This window comes from Cherax quadricarinatus, chromosome 15 (assembly GCF_038502225.1).
Source record: "Cherax quadricarinatus isolate ZL_2023a chromosome 15, ASM3850222v1, whole genome shotgun sequence".
Lineage (NCBI taxonomy): Eukaryota > Metazoa > Arthropoda > Malacostraca > Decapoda > Parastacidae > Cherax > Cherax quadricarinatus.
In genome coordinates this window covers 9,293,982-9,315,352 of record NC_091306.1, presented here as the reverse complement: position 1 = coordinate 9,315,352, position 21,371 = coordinate 9,293,982, and the positions used below count along the sequence as shown (strand labels likewise).

Here is a 21,371-nt window from a genome sequence, read left to right as displayed (position 1 = left end):
GGACCTATCTTATCTCTAACTTTTGTTCTATAGACCTGGAAAAAACTTTTTGGGTTAGTTTTAGAATCCCTAGCAACTTTAATTTCATAGTCCCTTTTAGCTTTTCTTATCCCCTTTTTAATGTCCCTCTTAATGTCAATATCCTGATTCATAAGATGACCCTCACCTCTTTTGATACGCCTATAAATTCCTTTCTTATGCCCTAGTAGATATTTGAGCCTATTATTCATCCATTTTGGGTCATTTCTATTTGATCTAATTTCTTTATATGGGATAAACGCTCTTTGAGCAGCATGTATAGTGTTCAGAAAACTGTCATATTGATAGCTCTCTTCGTTACCCCAGTCAACAGATGATAAGTGTTCTTTAAGCCCATCGTAATCTGCTAAGCGAAAATCTGGGACTGTTACTGAGTTATCGCTACTATCGTACTTCCATTCAATGCTAAATGTAATTGATTTGTGGTCGCTAGCACCCAGTTCCTCTGAAATTTCTAAATTATTAACAAGGGATTCATTGTTTGCCATAACTAAGTCAAGCAGGTTATTTCCCCTTGTAGGTTCTGTCACAAACTGCTTCAAAAAACAATCCTGAAATACTTCTAAGAAGTCGTACGATTCTAAATTCCCAGTCAAGAAATTCCAATCAACATGACTAAAGTTAAAGTCTCCTAGAATTACTACATTATCGTGCCTTGTGGCCTTAACAATTTCCTCCCATAGTAGTTTCCCTTGGTCCCTATCTAAGTTAGGGGGACGGTATATCACTCCTAAAATCAGTTTTTCATGCCCCTCTGAAAATTCTATCCAAACAGACTCTGTATGTGTTACTTCAGACTTAATACCCGTTTTTATGCAACAGTTCAAGCGATCTCGGACGTACAATGCCACCCCACCCCCCCTCCCAATACTTCTATCTTCTTGGAACAATTTAAAACCCTGAATATGACATTCCGCAGGCATGTCCCGACTTTTTGAATTAAACCACGTCTCAGTTAAGGCAAATACATCAATGTTACCTACACTAGCAACTAATCTCAACTCGTCCATCTTATTCCTAGCACTACGGCAATTAGCATAATAAACATTGAAAGACTCTCCTTTCTCTTTACCCTTCCTGCTCATTTCTATTTTTCTACTAAACCTATTACCGTCTTTATCACCCAAGGTCCCTGGCTTTTCAATATCTATCTCGTTCTTATTATTACTAGTTCCCCTAGAACTCGTAATATTACTACACTGGGACTTCACTGTTTTCCTGCCAAAACCCATACCACTAACTATTCCTAGTTTAAAGTCCTAACTGCTCCCTCCACTGCAGTTGCCAGTGCTCCCACCCCACACCTAGATAAGTGAACCCCATCCCTAGCATACATGTCATTTCTGCCATAGAAGAGGTCCCAGTTGTCAATGAATGTTACCGCATTTTCCTTACAGTATTTGTCCAGCCAGCAATTGACACCAATTGCCCTGGACAACCATTCACTTCCAACTCCCCTCCTTGGCAAAATACCACATATGAGAGGGTTCCCACCCTTACTTCTAATTATTTCTATTGCTGACCTATACCTGCTAATCAGGTCCTCACTCCTACGTCTGCCAACATCGTTGCCTCCAGCACTGAGACAGATAATAGGATTGCTCCCATTACCTCTCATGATGTCATCCAGACGGCTAACAATATCCTCCATCCCAGCCCCAGGAAAGCAAACTCTCTGTCTCCTACTCCTGTCCTTCAAGCAGAACGCCCTATCCATATACCTAACTTGGCTATCCCCAACAACAACAATATTCTTACCTTCCTTAATGTCCTTCGTCGTGTCGTTCCCAGTAGTCAACTCACATTCGTCGGGTAGCACTGAGAATGTATTGGATGTTTCCACAACAGTTTCCACGGCAGTCTCTTTCTTCTTCATCGTTTCTACCTTTCCATTCGTCTTCTTGATCGTCAACTTCTTTCCCTGCTGTCCAGCCACTGACCAGTTTCCCTTCTTGACCTGAGGACTCAAAACAGGAGGACTACTACGAATCTTCTTGTTCTCCTCGGTCAATCGCCGAATTTCCAAATTCGCCAACCTCAATTCTTCCTTAAGCTGTTGGTAAAGTTGCTCGATGGAGGGCATCTTGCTTCAATTCTAGAGAGCGCGCAAACAGGTCTTCACAGAGCCAAGTACACGTCAACACTGCGCAAATGCCAACTCAATCAGGAGCTACTGCGCAGCACGTCCGCACGGCCCAATAGCCTCGCCATGCCTTACAACACTGTGTATGCCACTACGCTTCTTAAATCTCTCGAACCAGCCTTTGCTGGCCCTAAATTCAGTAACAGCAGTCCTCATTCCAGGCATTTTCTTAATGAGATCCGCATACAACTGCCTAGCCTTTTCACAAATGATCGACTCCACAACACTATCTCTCGCTAATTGTTTTTTGGTGATCCATAAGAACAATAACTTCTCCATATCTTCCATATCTTTGTTTTGTTAGCACATTTACCCCTTTTGCAACATTAGCTTCCTTGATTTCTACTTTCTTTGCCAGGATGGAAGTGATTGTTGATTTGGATTTCCAAAACATCCTGGCAAGCTCCAGCACCTGCACACCACTCTCATATTTTTCAATAACTTCTTTCTTAAATTCCATCATGTTTCTCACTTTCTTTACCAAAGGAACTTTGCTAGGAACTTTCTTTGGGCCCATGGTTGCTTATTTCGCAGCTGCACTCAATCAATAACCACAAAAAACAATAGATTATAGCGAAATGTTTGGATGAATGAGCAGAAGCTTCCTTATTGCCCAGAGACACAGCCAGACTGACTCACAAACGTGTGAGCGGTGGTGGGCAGGTGGACGCGCCCAATATGGCAGATAAACGAAATAACAGCCGATAACCGGAATAAAATTTCAGCCAAAAAACCAGGTGATAACCGAGTTGGCGGATATCCAGAACAACCGATAACTAAGGGTCCACTGTACTCTGTATTCTCTTAGTTTGAAAATTTAATATTAATTTTCCCACTTTTCCCAATATATCTACTGATGTTATTTTATGGGCTATCACTCCATGATTGTATTTATCAAATGCCTTAGCAAAGTTCTTGCAGACCATTTTTTGTGATTTAGTTTTCTTTCAAAGCTTATTAAATAATTTTGTAATGATGGTCTAACAGTTGCAACAGGAATGATCTGCTCTAAATCCACGTTGATCTGTAATTATTTGTCAGAGCTCTACTACTACCTTTGTGCAGAAAAACAATTTCTGCACTCTTAAGAGGCCCCTTGATGTTGATGAGGGGCTCTTGATCTAGGGAACTGGATCTGTGCTCCAGTCCCCTGAACTGAGCCTGAATGCCTTCCATCCCTCCCCCACCACCTACAGGCGCTGTATGATCTCTATGGGTTTAGCACTCTCCCATGATAATAATAATGCACTCTTAAGAGCTCTGTGACTTCATCTAAATGTTAGTTCTTTCTTAAAAAGAAGAGTGAGTGCTTACAATATTTTTTTACTTTGCTTTTAAAAAAAAATTCCATGATCAGGCCCTAGTGTGTTTTTTTCTAAGAATTCTGGACAGTGCTGTATGACCCTTCCGAGTTTAGCACTTAGTTATCATTGTATTAGTATTAATATTCAGGAGAATTTGTGCTTATGTCAGATATGATTTGTAAGTTGGGCAGAGATAATGAAAAAACTATATGGGGCTTCCACCTTCCTGTCATTCAGGGGACTAGGACATCAGTTCATACTGGTCTTTCAAAAATTTTTTAAATTCTTTTTTTGTTATTGGTAAACCAATTCTAAAGGACTTTTTTTCAGTTAGGCTTTAATGCAATTTCCTAAACAGCTTTTTATTCCTTTTACTTCTTCTATCTGGTACAATTTTTTTTTAATTTTTACTCTGTAATCTCCTGGTGTAGATTACCTTTCATTTTTTGTAATACAAGTACAGTGGACCTAGGTAGTAGGTTGGTAGACAGCAACCGCCCAGGGAGGTACTACCGTCCTGCCGAGTGTAAAACGAAAGCCTGTAATTGTTTTACATGATGGTAGGATTGCTGGTGTCCTTTTTTCTGTCTCATGAACATGTAAGATTTCAGGTATGTCTTGCTACTTCTACTTACACTTAGGTCACACTACACATACATGTACAAGCGTACATATACATACCCCTCTGGGTTTTCTTCTATTTTCTTTCTAGTTCTTGTTTTTGTTTATTTCCTCTTATCTCCATGGGGAAGTGGAACAGAATTCTTCCTCCGTAAGCCATGCGTGTTGTAAGAGGTGACTAAAATTCCGGGAGCAAGGGGCTAGTAACCCCTTCTCCTGTATATATTACTAAATTTGAAAGGAGAAACTTTTGTTTTTCCTTTTGGGCCACCTCGCCTCGGTGGGGTACGGCTGATGTGTTGAAAGAAAGAAAGAAGTACAGTGGACCCCTGCCTTACGATATTAATCCGTTCCTGAGAGCTCATCATGAGCCAAAATTATCGTAAGGCGAATTAATTTTCCCCATAAGAAATAATGGAAATCAAATTAATTAGTGCAAGACACCCAAAAGTCTGAAAAAAAAAAAATTTACCACATGAAATATTAATTTTAATACACACAAACTTAAGAAGACATGCACAATTAATACTCTACTAAGAATAGAATACATGACACCTACCTTTATTGAAGATCTTGTGATGACTGATGGGATGGGAGGAGGGGAGAGTGTGGAAGTTGTTATTGTTTAGAAGGGAAATCCCCTTCCATTAGGACTTGAGGTATCAAGTCTTTTTCTGGGGTTACTTCCCTTCTTTTAATGCCACTAGGACCAGCTTGAGAGTCACTGGACCTCTGTCGCACAACAAATCTGTCCATAGAGCTCTGTACCTCCCGTTCCTTTAAGATTTGCCTAAAATGGGCCACAACACTGTCATTGTAATAGTCACCAGCACGGCTTGCAATAGCTGTGTTAGGGTGCTTTTCATCCATAAAGGTTTGCAGTTCAACCCACTTTGCACACATTTCCTTAATCTTCTCAGGGTTAGACCCAAACCCTTCAAAATCTTTCTTAATTTCCATACTAATTCTCACCCTTTTTACCACAGGGTTGGCACTAGAAGCTTTCTTGGGGCCCATGGTGACTTATTTTGCAGTTACAAAAAACACTGGGATAAGGTGAAATGTACCGAATATATGCGTGGATGCGACCGCACTGGCTGGCTTGTAAACACTGACGCTGAGGCCACACTTGGGATGTGTCCCGGACGAATCTCATGAGGCGAGTTTCTTAGCGTGAGGCAAGGCAAATATTTTGCGTTCAAATGTATCGTATGGCGGATTTAACGTAACGCGATGCCATCGTAAGGCGGGGGTCCACTGTACATTCATATTTAATCAGTTCTTCTGAATGTTCTTATACCTTATTTTTCAATAATTAAGCTACCTGCAGGCTTCTGCAGTGCAACATCTTTCATACAGACCTTGTATACATCTGTATTCACCTTTTCCATGAACTGGTGTGAGTTAAGGGTGGCCAAGACCATTTTTCAGGGAATGTCTGATAATTCTTTGTCCTTCCACTTACTTGGACTATCGTTCAATGCTCTCTCACCATCTCTGCTACTGCTGGTAACAATGTTGGTCGGCATTAGACCACAACAAATTGTTTTCCATCAAAGCACGTTTTGGATTTTGGTTGTCTTCCCATCATTGCTGGGCTTGGAAGACCAAGTATTGGACATATATGACTCTCTCACAGATACCACATGGAGAAGCAACTGGCACCTCTCTGTGAGGATTCTCAGGTCACAATGTCTGTCTGACTTACTGTATAAGAATGGTATACAATACCGACAAGATGAAATTAAGACACATGTGCAACATCTGGGTTTCTATATTGTAGACATTTCGCCATCCAGTGACTTTATCAATACAAATTCCAGGACATAACTTGAAGACAGTAGAACTATGTACAGAAGATGAGGTAATCAGTCCCTAAACCTTGGAGTAGGTGTATCTATATAGATACATAGGGTATAGGGTATCTATATAGATACCCAAATGCTGCACATGTGTCTTAATTTCATCTTGTCGGTATTGTATACCATTCTTATACAACTTGTCAGACACTGCAACATCATGGAGTCTTGATTCTGAGGACATCTACATAACCTTCACGACTACGACAACTACTACTACAACTAACCCATCTCTTTGGGTAGGACCTACTTCCACTGGGGAATCCCGCCTACCAGTGACTATGCCCTCGTCTGCTACCCGTCCCATTTCCACCTGACGTTAGTATATAAGCATCAGGCTCCTTGCTTCTGCTTCAGAATCTCTATGACTACGGTGCTCTTCGCACCTACTCCAAGGTTGAGGGACTGATTACCTCATCTTTGGTACATAGTTCTACTGTCTTCAAGTTATGTCCTGGAATTTGTATTGATAAAGCCACTGGATGGCGAAAAGTCTACAATATAGATACCCAGATGTTGCACATGTGTCTTAATGTCTGACTTATCTTGATGGAGTGCCCTGATTATCAAGTGTACACACAATTCACTTTCTGACATTTAAACTGCCCCAACACACTCACTCACTGACCTCCTTGCTTAAAGTTCCACCACTGACACAGTCACTCCGAATTTTTAACTAAACTAACCTATTACACAAGCTGTGATTTCAGTTTTACTTACACTAACTCCCCACTCCCACTACCCCTAACTTGAAAGACCCCCTACCTCTCGCTCACTTTTAACTTTCACACATCCCTCCCTGCAGTGCTTTATGACAAAGATTTAGCACTTTTCTTTCTTCTTTCAACACACCGGCCGTATCCCACCGAGGCGGGGTGGACCAAAAGGAAAAACAAAAGTTTCTCCTTTTACATTTAGTAATATATACAGGAGAAGAGGTTACTAGCCCCTTGCTCCCGGCATTTTAGTCGCTTCTTACAACACGCATGGCTTACAGAGGAAGAATACTGTTCCACTTCCCCATGGAGATAAGAGGAAATAAACAAGAATAAGAACTAGAAAGAAAATAGAAGAAAACCCAGAGGGGTGTGTATGTATGTGCTTGTACATGTATGTGTAGTATGACATAAGTGTAAGTAGAAGTAGCAAGACATACCTGAAATCTTGCATGTTCATGAGACAGAAAAAAGGACACCAGCAATCCTACCATCATGTAAAACAATTACAGGCTTTCGTTTTACACTCACTTGGCAGGACGGTAGTACCTTCCTGGGCAGCTGCTGTCTACCATCCTACTACCTATAATATTAAATATTAACTGTAAATGTGAACTAGGCTGCTAATTTTTGGAAAATTTTATTGTTTTGCAAAAATAAATAAAATGAAGAATGATTTGCTAGTTTGGTTGTAAGCTGTGAGTAGTTAATATGAAACCTTAATAGGAAATTAAATTTTCTGTTAGCCTTTCCTGGCTTCTATATTATTCACTATATTTTTCCAGGTTGTCAGACAGTTTACTTGGCTCCATTCACCCAAGGATAAATGAAACTATCCTGTTTTTCTCCAGCCTCTAAATGTCCACACCAGTTGAACAATCTCTCCTTTTTCCTCAGAAGGTATGAGGGATTACCAAAGGTATTCCTTTGGCAATCAAAATAGAAAAGATATTCCTTTGGTAATCCCTCACACCTAATCTCCATGCTCCAAATTGTTTGCATAATATTTAAACCATATATTGCCCTCAACTAGGTAGTAGATTGGTAGACAGCAACAGCCCAGGAAGGTACTACTGTCCTGCCAAGTGAGTGTAAAACGAAAGCCTGTAATTGTTTTACATGATGGTAGGATTGCTGGTGTCCTTTTTTTCTGTCTCATGAGCATGCAAGATTTCAGGTATGTCTTGCTACTTCTACTTACTTAGGTCACACTACACATACATGTACAAGCACATATATACACACCCCTCTGGGTTTTCTTTTATTTTCTTTCTAGTTCTTATTCTTGCTTATTTCCTCTTATCTCCATGGGGAAGTGGAACAGAATTATTCCTCCGTAAGCCGTGTGTGTGTAAGAAGCGACTAAAATGCTGGGAGCAAGGGGCTAGTAACCTCTTCTCCTGTATATATTACTAAATGTAAAAGGAGAAACTTTCGTTTTTCCTTTTGGGCCACCCTGCCTCGGTGGGATACAGCCAGTGTGTTGAAATAATAAAATTATATTCTCTTGGTTAATTCTCTAACTGAAGTTAAATTTATTGAACTTTCATTAATCTTGTTTATTTCCTAGGCTCTCTACATGAACAGAATTGATGAGGGAAAAAAGGTGAGTGGTGCGTTGAGGTATATGTGGAGTCAAAAAACGTTATCTATGGAGGCAAAGAAGGGAATTTATGAATATCTGTATTTCAATGAATGCTAAGTGTTATTTGGGAATCATACCTTGAAAGTCTGGCATTGGAATGCAGAAAGCAACAAAGGTGTAAAAAAAAAAAAAATCCTCCCAAGTACGTGTTTAATTACTGCTATTAGTTTATATGTGAAACCTCGTTTTACCTTCTAAAATGAATGGGCACTTTAGGCATAGAAATTAAAATCCTAAAATCTGCTCCCTTCACAAAAACAAAATATGTAATGCAAGGAAAAGTTGATACAAGGAACATAATTCATGCAAAACATTTCTCATACACCAAGTCAGTTATGAACTTTGATATAAAAAATATGGTAATTACCTCAAATTTCACCCACTTGTACCGCGCACACTTTCTTGCTCCTGGGCATGCCTGCAGAACATTTTGTACACTAGGGTGAGTTAATCCAAAAAAGCGGCAGCCCCTCACTTCACTGTCAATCCCATCTGTTCTGTAATATTTGAATATTTGTGAGATGCAAGTCATCTATGTAAAGCAATCTTAATCCTAAATGAGATGAACAGATATACCAATCTTCAAGAAGTTTAAAAATATATTCTCAATTACATCCAAAAGAGGAACCATGAGCTGTCTTACTGATTATGACAACTAATGCTTTTTTATTTGTCATTTTGTTTATTCTTGCAAACAAAACAGAGCTGAAAAAGTTTCATGACCTGGTCACAATTCATGGACACTTATATAATATTTCATAGCCATTACTTGACAACAAATGCCATAGACAGGTCTACCTCAATAAATGTTTAGAGTCAATACCAGAAAATCCTAATATTATGGAGCAGTTTTTAACCCTTTGAGGGTTTTGGACGTACTAGTACGGCTTACGACCTAGGGTTTTTGATGTACTAGTATGCCTAAATTCTAGCGCCCTCAAATCTAGTGGGAGAAAGCTGGTAGCCTCCATATGAAAGAATGGGTCTATGTGGTCAGTGTGCATGGTATAAAAAAAATCCTGCAGCACACAGTGCATAATGAGAAAAAAAAAACTTTGACCATTTTTTTGGAATAAAACCGACTTTGCACTGTATTTTCGTAGGTATTTATTGTTGTATTCTAGTTTTCTTGGTCTCATTTTATAGAATGGAAGGCATATCATAGAAATTGAGATGATTTTGACTGGTTTTACAATGAAAAGTACCTTGAAATTGAGCTCAAAGTAGCAGAAATGTTCAATTTTTACCAAAGTTCAAAAGTAAACAAATCATGCCAAGCATCCAATACACGTCAACTGGTGAGTCTAATATTCTTTTGCAAGTGTGCCAATATGATTCATACCATTTTTTACACTAATGCAGTAGTCTGCATAACAGTAAATCTTCTATTTTTTGTGAGAATAAAAATTCAAAGTGGAAAGCAAAAGAATGTAAGAGGGGCCTTGAGACGTGACTAATGAACAGAGGAAATGTCATTTTAGTGCCAGGAATGTATTTCTTGTTTGTTCTGGACCCTATTTGGAAATTGGCATCTTTTGAAATTTGTGTGCAATTGGCAAAATTGCTAAATTCTGACCACTGTACTGGATAGTTGAAATTGGTAAATGGATGGTTTCTTGCACTCATTCAATAGAAAAAATGGAGTTCTAGTGAAATATTCATGTTTTTTGTCGACTAGTACAGTGGAACTGGCCGAAAATGGGGCTCAAAGTGGGCAAAATAGCCGATCCGTAAACATCGCCGAGACCGCTAACTTCGCGAGAGCATAATTCCGTAAGTTTTCCATCAAATTTCATATTTTTGGTGTCATTATGATTGGGCAAAGATTCTCTATCTTTTCATAAGAAAAAATTATTTTTTTTTTTAAATTTGGCCGACCATGAGAACGAGTCTCAGATAGGGCCTGTCGACCCTCAAAGGGTTAATAGAGCCTTTACAATCTTATGTGAGAACCAACTGCTTAAAGTAAAAATCCTCATATCTATACGTATTTATTCACAAATATATTACAAGTCTTTGAACATTAGTTCAACAGCTATCCATGCTTGTAACATTTGCTATACATAAATTAGGTAAACATACTGAATGTCATGGTGATGTTGGGAAACATGATGGAAACTTGGTTAGCACTAAGTATATATGAGTGGAAATGGCTAGGCATAGGTCAGCAGGCTCACTGTAACATTCATATTTTTATGCTCTTATCTTGCTAAAACTTAAAAGAAAATAACTCTGAGATACGTATTAGTAATGAGGACATCGGTATCATCCAGCAAAATAATTATGATACAAATATTTGCTTCTTCCTGCCATTAGCTTTGATGGCAGGAGGGAGGGAAGGGTTGGTGGTGGGTGGGATTACGGAGGGAGGGTGGAAAGGAGTGAAGATGGGTAGGATGAGGAAGGGAAAGGGTGGTGGTGAGTGGAACTAGGGAGAATGGGAGGGAGGGAAGGAGTGGTATACCACAAAGGCCCTAAGCAGCAGGAGGGGGCAGAAAGGAAAGAGATGGTGAAAAAAAAAAAAAATCCAAAATTCTATCAGAATCAATCTCTATCTTTCTATCTATATCTATCTCTATCTCTCTATCTCTGTATCTATCTCTATATCTATCTATATCTTCTAGGTAGTAGGTTGGTAGACAGCAACCGCCCAGGGAGGTACTACCATCCTGCCAAGTGAGTGTAAAACGAAAGCCTGTATTTGTTTTACATGATGGTAGGTTTGCTGGTGTCTTTTGTCGGTCTCATAAACATGCAAGATTTCAGGTATGTTTTGCTACTTCTACTTACACTTAGGTCACACTACACATACATGTACAAGCATATATATACATACCCCTCTGGGTTTTCTTCTATTTTCTTTCTAGTTCTTGTTCTTGTTTATTTCCTCTTATCTCCATGGGGAAGTGGAACAGAATTCTTCCTCCATAAGCCATGCGTGTTGCAAGAGGCGACTAAAATGCCGGGAGCAAGGGGCTAGTAACCCCTTCTCCCGTATAAATTACTAAATTTAAAAAGATAAACTTTTGTTTTTCTTTTTGGGCCACCCTGCCTCGGTGGGATACGACCGGTTTGTTGAAAGAAGATCTCTATATCTATCTATATCTCTCTCTCTTTTTTTTTTTTCAACAAGTCGGCCATCTCCCACCAAGGCAGGGTGACCCAAAAAGAAAGAAAATCCCCAAAAAGAAAATACTTTCATCATCATTCAACACTTTCACCTCACTCACTGTTTTTTGCAGAGGTGCCCAGAATACAACAGCTCAGAAGCATATACAGTGGAACCTCAAAAATCGAACTGCTCCCAACACAACCAATTATGTAAGTGTATTTTTGTAAGTGCTTTTATAAGTGTATTTTTGAGGGCCTGAAATGGACTAATCTAATTTACATTATTCCTGATGGGAATAAATTCATTCGGTAAAGGCACTCGAACAGCCTTCTGGACCGAAGAAAGTTCGATATTTGAGGTTCCACTGTACGTATAAAGATACGCAACATATCCCTCCAAACTGCCAATATCCCGAACCCCTCCTATATCATATGTCTATCAATATCATATATCCCTATCTCTCTCTCTCTCTCTCCACGCTCCCTCACCAACCAACCAGCCGATTTTTGTCTGGGTTCAGCCTGTTAATATCTTCCTACTTCTCTTTCTTCTCTCCACCCCTAATCCTGATTACACAACCATGCCAACTAAGGCATGTCCCCATTTTCTATTGACTTAATGCAAAACAAGCTAAAAACCAACCATAGAACTTCATTCAGAATATGCTAATTGGATTTTCCATTCCTAACTCTGCTTTTTCTGTTATTCTTTCCTATAAATGTCAATATAAACCAGCTTAGAGTGATATTTATAAAGAATGGGCTAGTAACCTCTTCTCCTGTATACATTACTAAAGTTAAAAAGAGAAACTTTTGTTTTATTTTTGGGTCACCTTGCTTTGGTGGGATACGGCCGGTTTGTCAAAAGAAAGATAATAATAATAATAATACAGAATATAGTAAATTACCAGTTTTTAGTAATGGGATCACCACATAAAAGCAAATTCACAATGAGGGAAACTGCATAAAGCAAGGGAAACTTGTACCCGGGTATTAGCTGGGTACGAGGTCATTTCAAGTAATATTATCAAGAGGTAAACCCGAAGGATCGTACAGCACCAGAAGTGTGCAGCCACAATTCAAATTACCTTCTGAACTGCAACATCCTCACCACTCCTTCAAAGTACAAACACCATTTTCTACCAGCTTTATTCAACCCTTTGTGGGCCCAAGCAGTAGTTCTATGCCTTGTTCATAGGGTCCAAGCTGTAGTTCTACGCCAAGAGTTCAGCTCACCCAGATAAGCTGTGAGCGGTAAATCTGAGCCTAGATATGAGCGAATGGATCTATATGGTAAATGTGCACCATATAAAACAAATCCTGCAGTAAGCAGTGCATAGTGAGAAAAAACTGCAAGTGTTTTGGGATTAAAACAGCGACTTTGCGGTGTATTTTTATATTGTTTTTATGGTTGTACTGGCAGTTTCTTGGTCTCACTTGATAGAATGGAAGGTATATTACAGAAATAGAAATGAAAATAGCTTGAAATTGAGCTCAAAGTAGTGGAAATGTTCAATTTTTGCCGATGTTCAAGAGTAAACAAAGCAGAAGCGATATAAGAAGAGTAGAGTATATGGAGAGTAAAAGAAAGGTGAGAGAGTGCAAAACGAGAGCAGATGATAGAGTGGGAGAGGCACTGTCAAGAAATTTTAATGAAAATAAGAAAAAATTTTGGAGTGAGTTAAACAAGTTAAGAAAGCCTAGAGAACGAATGGATTTGTCAGTTAAAAACGGAGTAGGGGAGTTAGTAGATGGGGAGATGGAGGTTTTGGGTAGATGGCGAGAATATTTTGAGGAACTTTTAAATGTCGACGAAGAAAGGGAAGCGCTAATTTCATGCACTGGCCAGTGAGGTACGTATACCATCTTTCAGGAGTGAAGAAGAGCAGGATGTGAGTGTGGGGGAGGTGCACGAAGCATAACGTAGAATGAAAGGGAGTAAAACAGCTGGAACTGACGGGATCATGACAGAAATGTTAAAAGCAGGGGGGATATAGTGTTGGAGTGGTTGGTACACCTACCATCCAACTTACAACCGAGTTCAGTTCCGAGAAATCGGTCGTAAGTCGAAATGGTCGTAAGTCGAACTTTACTACCGTGTATCAACAAAACATTTTTGTAATGACTTTATTTTATTGTTTTATTTTGGTATTTCATGTTTTACTTTACTTTTTATGTTGTTAGTACTGTATTTTATACTGTAAGGTTTAGGATAAACACTGTGTACAACACAAATAGTTGTTTATTTCCCAGAAATTTGGCATAAAAAACACGGTCGTAAGTCGAGCAGGTCGTAAGTCGGATGGTAAGTGTATTTTTGTTTAATAAATGTATGAAAGAGGGGAGGGTACCTAGGGATTGGCAGAGAGCGTGTATAGTCCCTTTATATAAAGGGAAGGGGGACAAAAGAGATTGCAAAAATTAGAGGAATAAGTTTACTGAGTATACCAGGAAAAGTGTACGGTAGGGTTATAATTGAAAGAATTAGAGGTAAGACAGAATGTAGGATTGCAGATGAGCAAGGAGGTTTCAGAGTGGGTAGGGGATGTGTAGATCAAGTGTTTACATTGAAGCATATATGTGAACAGTATTTAGATAAAGGTAGAGAAGTTTTCATTGCATTTATGGATTTAGAAAAGGCATATGATAGAGTGGATAGGGGAGCAGTGTGGCAGATGCTGCAAGTATATGGAATAGGTGGTAAGTTACTAAATGCTGTAAAGAGTTTTTATGAGGATAGTGAGGCTCAGGTTAGGGTGTGTAGAAGAGAGGGAGACTACTTCCTGGTAAAAGTAGGTCTTAGACAGGGATGTGTAATGTTACCATGGTTGTTTAATATATTTATAGATGGGGTTGTAAAAGAAGTAAATGCTAGGGTACTTGGGAGAGGGGTGGAATTAAATTATAGGGAATCAAATACAAAATGGGAATTGACACAGTTGCTTTTTGCTGATGATACTGTGCTTACGGGAGATTCTAAAGAAAAATTGCAAAGGTTAGTGGATGAGTTTGGGAGTGTGTGTAAAGGTAGAAAGTTGAAAGTGAACATAGAAAAGAGTAAGGTGATGAGGGTATCAAATGATTTAGATAAAGAAAAATTGGATATGAAATTGGGGAGGAGGAGTATGGAAGAAGTGAATGTTTTCAGATACTTGGGAGTTGACGTGTTGGTGGATGGATTTATGAAGCATGAAGTTAATCATAGAATTGATGAGGGAAAAAAGGTGAGTGGTGCGTTGAGGTATATGTGGAGACAAAAAAGCGTTATCTATGGAGGCAAAGAAGGGAATGTATGAAAGTACAGTAGTGCCAACACTCTTATATGGGTGTGAAGCTTGGGTTGTGAATGCAGCAGCGAGGAGGCGGTTGGAGGCAGTGGAGATGTCCTGTCTAAGGGCAATGTGTGGTGTAAATATTATGCAGAAAATTCAGTGTGTGGAAATTAGGAGAAGGTGTGGAGTTAATAAAAATATTAGTCAGAGGGCTGAAGAGGGGTTGTTGAGGTGGTTTGGTCATTTAGAGAAAATGGATCAAGGTAGAATGACAAGGAGAGCATTTAAATCTGTAGGGGAAGGAAGGAGAGGCAGGGGTCGTCCTCAAAAAGGTTGGAAGGGGTAAGGGAGGTTTTGTGGGCGAGGGGCTTGGACTTCCAGCAGGCGTGCATGAGCGTCTTCGATAGGAGTGAATGGAGACGAATGGTATTTGGCACCTGACGATCTGTTGGAGTGTGAGCAGGGTAATACTTAGTGAAGGGAGTCAGGGAAACCAGTTATTTTTATATAGCCGGACTTGAGTCATGGAAATGGGAAGTACAATGCCTGCACTTTAAAGAAGGGGTTTTGGGATATTGGCAGTTTGGAGGGATATGTTGTGTATCTTTATATGTATATGCTTCTAAACTGTTGTATTCTGAGCACCTCTGCAAAAACAGTGATTATGTGTGAGTGAGGTGAAAGTGTTGAATGATGATGAAAGTATTTTCTTTTTGGGGATTTTCTTTCTTTTTTGGTCACCCTGCATCGGTGGGAGACGGCTGACTTGTTAAAAAAAAAAAATGATATTATTTATACAATTATTACAATACAGTGGACCCCCGGTTAACGATATTTTTTCACTCCAAAAGTATGTTCAGGTGCCAGTAGTGACCGAATTTGTTCCCATAAGGAATATTGTGAAGTAGATTAGTCCATTTCAGACCCCTAAACATACACGTACAAACGCACTTACATAAATACACTTACATAATTGGTCGCATTCGGAGGTGATCGTTATGCGGGGGTCCACTGTATTGCATAACAATAAATCTTCTGTTTTTTGTGATGAATAAAAATTCTTCATGTGAATAAAAATCAAAATGGAATTCATCTGTAAAGCCTGGAAACATAACTAGTAACAGAGGAAATATTATTTTAGTGCCAGGAATGCCTGCATTGTTTATTCTGGACCCTATTTTGAAACCGGAATATTTTGAACTCTGTGTAAAAATGGCCAAATTACCAATTTCTGATCACTTTACTGAGTAGCTGAAATAGTTGATTGGGCAGTTTCTTGTGCTCAATCGATAAAGTAGAAGTAATACTAGCGAAATAGCAAAGAACAATGTAACTGGCCTAAAATAGGAGTCAAAGTGGGCAAAATCGCCGATGAGTAAATATCACTGATGAAGTAAAATTCGCGAGTGTAATTTTGTAACTTTTCCATCAAATTTCGTACTTTTTCTTTTATTACCTTAGAAAGAGATTGTTCCATTTTATAAGAAAAAAAAAAAAATTTTTTTTTTTGAAAATTCTTGGATTCTGTGGGCAAGGCATAGAACTATGGCTTGGACTCTCAAAGGGGTCTTGAACTGAACAAAAAGTAGGATAACAGCTCTTACCCTGTAAATTCAATAATGTGGGTAAAGTACATACTGTGAACATGGCATCTATGAAGTCTACCAAATGCTAATAGGTTTACTGATGACAAATAAGCAATCTGAAATAATGTATAACACACATATAAGGCAATGCTCTCTACCTGATGGTTAGAAGATCCATGTCAAGGACAAGGTTAATGGTTTGTAGGATATGGTTGTGGCACTCAGCTGGAGAGTTCCCAACCACTACTGCATCCTCCTCATCATCACACACTACTTCAAATCTATAATTAAAAATAAGAAATACTTATTTCAAGCCTACAATTATATTCATATAGGTAGTAGGTTGGTAGACAGCAACCGCCCAGGGAGTTACTACCGTCCTGCCAAGTGAGTGTAAAACGAAAGCCTGTAATTGTTTTACATGATGCTAGGATTGCTGGTGTCCTTTTTTCTGTCTCATGAACATGCAAGATTTCAGGTACGTCTTGCTACTTCTACTTACACTTAGGTCACACTACACATACATGTACAAGCATATATATACAGACCCCTTTGGGTTTTCTTCTATTTTCTTTCTAGTTCTTGTTCTTGTTTATTTCCTCTTACCTCCATGGGGAAGTGGAACAGAATTCTTCCTCCGTAAGCCATGCGTGTTGTAAGAGGCAACTAAAATGCCGGGAGCAAGGGGCTAGTAACCCCTTCTCCTGCATATATTACTAAATGTAAAAGGAGAAACTTTCATTTTTCCTTTTGGGCCACCCTGCCTCGGTGGGATATGGCCGGTGTGTTGAAAGAAAGAATTATATTCATTATGTTTTTACCCAAAAAAAAATGATTTGCCAGAAGTAAAAATTTATCTGGATTAAGAAGTAACACATATTGTCATTAATGACAAAGAATTTGGGTGACTTTATACAAAAAAAAAAAAAAAGAAATATTTATTGATTCTTTTCTGCTGCATCACCTTTCAAAAATCTGAATAAACATGTGCAAGTGCTAAGTATTTCCCTCAATTTATATTACCTGTACATTTGAGTCTTGAATGTTTTTTTGCCTTTCATTGTTTTATATGAACAATGCAGCAACAAAATAACAGAATAATTTAATTTTTTTTTTATCACACTGCCTATCTTCCATGAAAAAGAAAAAATTCTTCTTTCAACAAACTGGCTGTATCCCACCAAGGCGGGGTAGCCCAAAAGAAAAAACAAAAGCTTCTCCTTTTAAATTTAGTAATATATACAAGAGAAGGGGTTACTACCCCCTTGCTCCTGGCATTTTAGTCACCTCTTATGACACAAATGGCTTATGGAGGAAGAATTCTCTTTCGTTTCCCCATGGAGATAAGCGGAAATAAGCAAGAACAAAAACTAGTAAGAAGATAGAAGAAAACCCAGAGGGGTATGTATATACATCATCTTTTCTTTCAACAAACCGGCCGTATCCCACCGAGGCAGGGTGGCCAAAAAAAAAAAAAAAAAAGTTTCTCTTTTTAAATTTAGTAATTTATACAGGAGAAGGGGTTACTAGCCCCTTGCTCACGGCATTTTAGTTGCCTCTTTCAACACGCATGGATTACGGAGGAAGAATTCTGCTCCACTTCCCCATGGAGATAAGAGGAAATAAACAACAAGAACAAGAACTAGAAACCTAGGTAGTAGGTTGGTAGACAGCAACCGCCCAGGGAGGTACTACCGTCCTGCCAAGTGAGTGTAAAACGGAAACCTGTAATTGTTTTACATGATGGTAGGATTGCTGGTGTCCATTTTTCTGTCTCATAAACATGCAAGGTTTCAGGTATGTCTTGCTACTTCTACTTACACTTAGGTCACACTACACATACATGTACAAGCATATATGTATATACACACCCCTCTGGGTTTTCTTCCATTTTTTTCTTACTAGTTCTTGTTCTTGTTTATTTCCTCTTACCTCCATGGGGAAGTGGAACAGAATTCTTCCTCCGTGAGCCATGCATGTTGTAAGAGGCGACTAAAATGCCGGGAGCAAGGGGCTAGTAACCTCTTCTCCTGTATATATTACTAAATGTAAAAGGAGAAACTTTCATTTTTCCTTTTGGGCCACCCTGCCTCGGTGGGATACGGCCGGTGTGTTGAAAAAAGAAGAAGAAGAACTAGAAAGAAAATAGCAGAAAACCCAGAGGTGTGTGTAGTATATATATGCTTGTACATGTATGTGTAGTGTGACCTAAGTGTAAGTAGAAGTAGCAAGACGTACCTGAAATCTTGCATGTTTATGAGACAGAAAAAAGGACACCAGCAATCCTACCATCATGTAAAACAATTACAGGCTCTCGTTTTACACTCACTTGGCAGGACGGTAGTACCTCCCTGGGCAGTTGCTGTCTACCAACCTACTACCTAGGATGTATATATATCTTTCTTTCTTTCAACACACCGGCCGTATCCCACCGAGGCGGGGTGGCCCAAAAGGAAAAAACGATAGTTTCTCCTTTTACATTTAGTAATATATACAGGAGAAGGGGTTACTAGCCCCTTGCTCCCGGCATTTTAGTCGCCTCTTACAACACACATGGCTTACGGAGGAAGAATTCTGTTCCACTTCCCCATGGAGGTAACAGGAAATAAACAAAAACAAGAACTAGAAAGAAAATAGAAGAAAACCCAAAGGGGTGTGTATATATATGCTTGTACATGTATGTGTAGTGTGACCTAAGTGTAAGTAGAAGTAGCAAGATGTACCTGAAATCTTGCATGTGTATGAGACAGAAAAAAAGAGACACCAGCAATCCTACCATCGTGTAAAACAATTACAGGTTTCAGTTTTACACTCACTTGGCAGGATGGCAGTACCTCCCTGGGCAGTTGCTGTCTACCAACCTACTACCTAGGATGTATATATATATGCTTGTATAAACATGTGTAGTGTGACCTAAGTGTAAGTAGAAGTAGTAAGATGTACCTGAACCCTTGCATGTTTACGAGACAAAAAAAAATAAAGCCAGCAATCCTACCATCACGTAAAACAATTAAAGGCTTCTGTTGCACACTCACTAGGCAGGATGGTAGTACCTCCCTGGGCAGTTGCTGTCTACCAACCTACTGCCTAGGAAAGAAAAAACTATCCACCATTACTCGTTCAATAACTGTCTTGCCAGATGTGCGCAAACATCACAATTGAAATTACACTCCAAACTGCAACATCCTTGCCACTCCTTCAACATAGACACTATTTGCTACCTGCAAGACTCAGGCCTGGCTAAACAGTTTTCTGGAATACACAAATAACCTGCACATAGAAGAGAGGAGCTTAAGACGATGTTTCGGTCCGATTTGGACCATTTACAAAGTCACATGGTCTAAGTCGGACCGAAACGTCGTCGTAAGCTCCTCTCTTCTATGTGTGGGTTATTTGTGTATCGTTCCAGTCATGGTATTGTGTCTTTTTTTGTTATTAAGTTTTCCGGAATCCTTTCAAAAGTGGTATCTTGCTCATACCCCAACAGCATGTCAAGTCATAAAACTACTTGTTTCCATGACTTGTGAAATTGTAAAACATGACTGCAAACAAACCATGGAACGAGCGGGGAGTGAACCCACAGCAAATGAGTCCTACAACTCCAGGCCAGTGCGTAAGCCACTTTTTCCACTTGTCTCCACTTTGATCTAACATGCTCACAAAACCCAACTGAACAATGAAACCTCAAGCACTCAAACCTTTTTTACCTAATCAATTCAACTTTTCCGAGGATAACCCGACCCCTCCTTCCATCCATTCTGGATTTATACCCCTTTTTGTTACACTATTCTGTTTCATCCTCTCTAAAAGCTCAAACCACTTCAAGAATCCATCCTCAGCCCAATAAATCATACCTTTGGTAATCCACACCATCTTCTAATTTATACACTGAATTCTCTGCGTAATATTTACAACACACATTGCTCTCCTTGCAGAAATATTTAAAGGCTATACCACACATCTATTTAACCCTTAAACGGTCCAAAGAAATCGACGTTCAAATTCGTAGTGCTACAAAAGTAGATCTACTTTCTTTTACATATTTTCAAATATAACAAAAAAAAAATGTAGATAAAAGTTTTTTTTACACGTTTTCAAATGTAAAACAAAAAAGAATATCTACATTTTTTTACATACTTTCAGATGTTGAAAAAACGTATATATACGTTTGGACCATTTAAGGGTTAAAGGTGTTGGTACCGCTATACTCTTTGCTCCCACAAATAAGCTTCTTTCTTTTTGTCCACAATGCCTCAACATTTTACTCTCCATTTTACCCTCGCCTATTCTTGTCTTTCATGTACCGATCTGTCAACACGTACACTTCCAAATATCTGAATACATTCACTTAATCCATAACTCCTCCCTCCAATCTGATATCCAATCTTTCATCACCTAAAGTTTTATGCTCTTTTCTAGATTCACTTTTAATTTCTTTTACATAACCTCCCAAATTCATCCACCAATCATTGCAGCTTCTCCTCTGAATGACCCATCTTAAAAAACTGGCAGCTTAAAAGGTAATGAATAGAATGGTTGCTGTTCTTGCTGATGATCAAATTCTATGGTTAATTTTTTTCTCAACAAAAGGTGATCTGCTATATTCTGAAGAGGAATGACATCATTCCAATTTTCTTTTTCTTTTTTTTTTTTTTTCTTTTTTTCAACAAGTCGGTCGTCTCCCACCGAGGCAGGGTGACCCAAAAAAAGAAAGAAAATCCCCAAAAAGAAAATACTTTCATCATCATTCAACACTTTCACCACACTCACACATTATCACTGCTTTTGCAGAGGTGCTCAGAATACAACAGTTTAGAAGCATATACGTATAGAGATACACAACATATCCCTCCAAACTGCCAATATCCCAAACCCCTCCTTTAAAGTGCAGGCACTGTACTTCCCATTTCCAGGACTCAAGTCCGACTATATGAAAATAACCGGTTTCCCTGAATCCCTTCACTAAATATTACCCTGCTCACACTCCAACAGATCGTCAGGTCCCAAGTATCATTCGTCTCCATTCACTCCTATCTAACACGCTCATGCACGCTTGCTGGAAGTCCAAGCCCCTC

The 21,371-nt window shown here is 39.0% G+C and overlaps 1 protein-coding gene across 2 annotated transcripts in view; it reads right to left on the bottom strand.

The window, feature by feature from the left end:
- Positions 1-21,371, bottom strand: part of LOC128692016 (transforming growth factor beta regulator 1) — a 53,228-nt gene that overhangs the window by 4,058 nt on the left and 27,799 nt on the right. For both annotated transcript variants that reach the window (XM_070085129.1, XM_070085130.1), the window contains exons 9-10: positions 16,455-16,577; positions 8,695-8,824 (exon numbers count right to left, since the gene is read on the bottom strand). In XM_070085129.1, coding sequence (XP_069941230.1) covers positions 8,695-8,824; positions 16,455-16,577 — 253 coding nt within the window. The remainder of the gene's footprint in view (positions 1-8,694; positions 8,825-16,454; positions 16,578-21,371) is intronic.